Below are 4,262 nucleotides of genomic sequence, written 5' to 3'. Positions count from 1 at the left end.
ACATGGGAGAATGTTGGTTTGGAAAAAATGTATGCTATCGATGTGGCCAAGAAGGGCATTTTGCTCCAGACTGCAAGGCATATCCACCTAAGAAGGACTACGAGCAGAATAAGAAGAGAAAAGCCACGGTCTTTGCTTTGACCCAAGAAGAGGCAACAAAGGATCCGAATGTAATGACAGGTATTCTATCAGTATCTGAACTACCTGCATACATTCTTATAGACTCAGGAGCTACTCATTCATTTGTCTCTACTGCATTTATTGCTAAATATGTATTCCTATGAAAAATTGGATAGTGTTTTAAAATTTACCATCCCATAAGGTAGAACATTGAACACCAATCGGATAGCTAGGGCGATAAAGTTAGAAATGGATGGAAGGAAATTAAAAGTTGACCTATACATCTTAGATATGAAAGACTTTGATCTTATTCTGGGAATGGATTCGTTGCAGAGCAATATGCAACCATCTGATGTTTTGAGAATGAAGTAATTTTTCAAAAGCCTAGAAAGGAAGAGTTTCGATTATTCACGATGTGAGTAAAGTTTTTACCTTACATCATGTCCGCCATGAAGGCAGAGAAGAAATCTTGCCATGGATTTTTGGTGGATATATCTAGAGCACAACGATTGGAGGTTCCTCTCACTACGGTACCAATTGTATGAGATTTTATTGATGTGTTCCTTGCTGATTTACCTAGCACTCCACTAGATAGACAAGTTGAGTTTACGATTGATCTCATGCCTGGAGCAGTGCCAATATCTAAAGCTCCATATAGAATGGCGCCAAAGGAGCTACAAGAATTGAAAATATTGCTGCAAGAATTGTTGGATAAAGGCTTCATCTGACCAAGTGTATCTACTTGGAGTGCACTGATTTTATTCGTAAATAGGAAAGGGGTTCAATGAGAATATGCATTGACTACCATGAGCTAAACCGGTTAACTATTAAAAATAAATATTCCCTGCCACGGATTGAAGACCTCTTTGATCAATTAAATGGTGCAGCAGTATTTTCCAAGATTGACTTAATGTCAAGTTATCACTAGCTGAAAGTGAAGGCAAACAATATTTCGAAGACGGCATTTAGAACTCGCTATGGTCCTTACGAGTTCATTGTAATGCTTTTTGAATTGACGAATGATCTTGAAGTGTTAATGGACTTGATGAATTAAGTATTTCGTCAATATCTAAATCAATTCATCATTGTTATCATTGATGATATTTTGGTGTATTCGAGGAACAAGAAGCAACATGAAGAACAACTTAAAATAGTACTGGAAAAACTAAGAAAGGAGAAATTGTATGCCAAATTCAAAAAGTGTGAATTTTGGTTAGACTGCATAGGTTTCTGGGTCATGTGGTTAGAGCACAAAGAATTGAAGTAGACCCTACTAAAGTTGAGGTGGTAACCAGGTGGCCTAAACCGTCGAATGTAGGTGAAGTCAGTAGCTTTTTGGGATTGGCTAGTTATTATCGAAGATTTATTGAAGGATTCTCTAAAATAGTTGGGCTGATGACCCAACTAATTAAAAAGGGTAAAATTTCAATGGACTGAGAAGTGCAAGAAGAGTTTTCAAGAACTAAAATAGAAATTGGTCATAGCTCCAATATTGGCTACACCAAAGGGCTCGGATGGATTTGTTATCGATAGTGATATATCTAAACAGGGTTTAGGGTGTGTGTTGATGCAGAATGGAAAGATGATCGCTTGTGCTTCAAGACAGTTAAAACAACATGAGCAAAACTATTCCACACATGATTTGGAATTGGCTATGGTAGTACATGCTCTAAAGATATGTCGTCACTATCTCTATGGGGGAAATGCGACATCTATACAGATCACAAAAGCCTGAAATATTTCTTTACACAGAAGGAGTTAATTATGAGGTAGAGAAGTTGGTTGGAATTGGTTATGGACTTTGACTGCATTATTCATTACCATACAGGTAAGGCAAATGTAGTCACTGATGCCCTTAGTAGAAAGACAGTGAGGGCAATTGGCAGCTCTACCCACAACTGAAGGATAGTTGTTAAAGGAATTTGAGAAATTAAGATTGGAAGTGGTTATCCCTCGACTCAGGTTACTGCAAAGATTACGACATTGAAGATCCAACCTACACTTAGAGATTGCATCAAAGATGTCCAAGACAATGACCCATTCTTAAGAAAGACTAAGGCAGAAGTTGTTACAAGTAAACGAAAGGGTTTTGCTATAGCAGATGGTAATGATTTGACATTTGAGGAAAGATTATGTACTGAAGGATGAAGGAATAAGGAAAGAGATATTAGAAGAAACTCACTCTGCCCCCATACGCTGCACATCCCGACAGTACAAAGATGTATCGAGACCTTTGCGATACATTTTGGTGGAAGGAAATTGAAAAGAGGAATTAGTTTATTTGTTGAGAAATGTATGATATGCCAACAAGTTAAGGCCGAACATCAGAGACCATCAGGGCCATTAAACCTATTAGAATTCCAGAGTGGAAATGGGAAAAGATAGCTATGGATTTTATGGTAGGTTTTCCATAGACAAATTAGGGATATGATGCTATTTGGGTAATTGTGGATAGATTGATAAAATCAGCTCACCTCCTTCCAGTACGAATGAACTATATTTTGGAATATTTTGCCCAGTTATATGTCAAGGAAATTATCAGGCTGCATGGAGTTCCAACTTCTATCGTCTCAGATCGAGATCCAAGGTTTACTTCCAAATTTTAGAAGAGCCTACAAGAAGCTATTGGGACAAAGTTAAATTTTAGTACTGCCTATTATCCCCAATCAGATGGACAATCAAAAAGGGCCATTTAGACTCTAGAAGATATGCTTTAAGCATGTGTCTTGGATTTTGAAGGTAGTTGGGAGTCATTTCTATCATTAGTAGCGTTTGGATACAATAATAACTTTCAAGCTACTATTGGCATGGCTCCTTATGAAGCTCTCTATGGTAGAAAATGTAGATCACCGGTTCACTGGGATGAAGTCGGAGAAAATAGAATTTTAGGTCCAGAAATTTTGCAAAAATAGTGCAAGCAGTCGATAAAATTAGAGACAAAATAAAGTCAGCTCAAGATAGACATGAAAGCTATTCAAACCTTAAAAGAAAGTCTGTTGAGTTTGAAGTCGGAGAGAAAGTATTTTTAAAAGTAGCGCTAATAAAAGGGTTTCTAAGATTTGGAAAGAAGGGGAAGTTGAAACCACGATTCATACGTCCTTTTGAAATTCTAGAAAGAATTAGAAATGTGGCGTACCGTTTAGCATTGCCACCTAGACTATCGGCAGTACACAACGTGTTCCACGTGTCAATGTTTAGAAAGTATGTACATGATCCTAAGCACGTGATAAGCTATGACTCATTAGAAGTGCCGAAAGACTTGACTTATGAAGAGGCCCCCATGGAAATTATTGAGAGAAAAGTGCATGCTTTGAGGAACACGGAAGAAGCTACTTGGGAGAAAGAAAAAGAGATAAGAGCCAAGTATCCACAGCTTTTCAACTAGATAACGTAATTTCGAGGACGAAATTATTTTAAGGGAAAAGGGATGTAACATTCAAAATTTTCTTTACCTCTTACATAGGTCTTAAATTTTGTTAATGCAATTTGATCATTAGCAAATTAATTGGATCATGCCTAACATTGTCATTATAATAAAGTTCATCATTTAAAATGATAATACAATTTATATGTATATATTTTTTAAAAAATTAATTATTTCTAATTATGCATTTTTCTTATTTTTTTTCTAAATATTATGTGAGCCCAATAATTGGGTATAGTATATATTAACAAAAATATATGAATATGGTTCTTATCTTGTATATCATGTTAAATTACGTAATCAGGTTTAAGAAAAATTTATTTTGAACGTATTTTATCAAGTTATTGTGGTCGAAACGAAATTTATGTAACCATCTAATATAATATTAATTATTATGTTCCTTTGCATTGATTGGTTGGCATGTGTGAGATTTCACGTGGTAAAGAAATAACAAATCTTATCATTTTTTTTTTTTTTGCTTTGATTTCTATTAGTGGTATATGTGTGTGTAAGTTATGAGATCATGTGGTGGGTTTTTTTTTATCAAATACTTGGCCGTTTTCTTTTACCCACCCACCAAGCACATTTATTTAACTTACACACACGGTTATTTCAGACATACAAAGTTATAAACTTCATATACTTTGCTATTCTTCAAGTCAAGGGAAATAGGAGAATTTATTTTTAGGTTTTTAACAAATTCAAATTTTTAAGGTAA

The 4,262-nt window shown here is 35.4% G+C and overlaps 2 protein-coding genes across 2 annotated transcripts; both read left to right on the top strand.

The window, feature by feature from the left end:
* Positions 1-904: 904 nt before the first annotated feature.
* Positions 905-2,268, top strand: LOC111373421. Its single transcript, XM_022995960.1, has 4 exons — positions 905-1,009; positions 1,694-1,799; positions 1,949-1,989; positions 2,083-2,268. The coding sequence occupies exons 1-4, from the start codon at positions 905-907 to the stop codon at positions 2,266-2,268; spliced, it is 438 nt and encodes a 145-aa protein (XP_022851728.1).
* Positions 2,269-2,643: 375 nt separating this feature from the next.
* Positions 2,644-3,505, top strand: LOC111373420. Its single transcript, XM_022995958.1, has 3 exons — positions 2,644-2,755; positions 2,860-2,952; positions 3,033-3,505. Exons 1-3 carry the CDS (start codon positions 2,644-2,646, stop codon positions 3,503-3,505), a joined length of 678 nt encoding a protein of 225 aa, XP_022851726.1.
* Positions 3,506-4,262: the final 757 nt, after the last annotated feature.

This window comes from Olea europaea, unplaced genomic scaffold (assembly GCF_002742605.1).
Source record: "Olea europaea var. sylvestris unplaced genomic scaffold, O_europaea_v1 scaffold1128, whole genome shotgun sequence".
Taxonomy (NCBI): Eukaryota; Viridiplantae; Streptophyta; class Magnoliopsida; order Lamiales; family Oleaceae; genus Olea; species Olea europaea.
Note: the sequence above shows the minus strand (reverse complement) of the source record. Positions and strands in the feature narration are given on the sequence as shown.

What these genes read in the sequence shown, in the direction of transcription:
- LOC111373421 (XM_022995960.1), top strand. Translation starts at nt 905, where the DNA reads ATGAGAATATGCATTGACTACCATGAGCTAAACCGGTTAACTATTAAA. An exon ending in ATCAATTAAATGGTGCAGCA is followed by an intron (nt 1,010 to 1,693) that starts GTATTTTCCAAG and finishes GTGTTGATGCAG; the next exon opens with AATGGAAAGATGATCGCTTG. An exon ending in AGTACATGCTCTAAAGATAT is followed by an intron (nt 1,800 to 1,948) that starts GTCGTCACTATC and finishes ATTACCATACAG; the next exon opens with GTAAGGCAAATGTAGTCACT.
- LOC111373420 (XM_022995958.1), top strand. Translation starts at nt 2,644, where the DNA reads ATGTCAAGGAAATTATCAGGCTGCATGGAGTTCCAACTTCTATCGTCT. An exon ending in CAAGAAGCTATTGGGACAAA is followed by an intron (nt 2,756 to 2,859) that starts GTTAAATTTTAG and finishes TGGATTTTGAAG; the next exon opens with GTAGTTGGGAGTCATTTCTA. An exon ending in TCCTTATGAAGCTCTCTATG is followed by an intron (nt 2,953 to 3,032) that starts GTAGAAAATGTA and finishes TTGCAAAAATAG; the next exon opens with TGCAAGCAGTCGATAAAATT.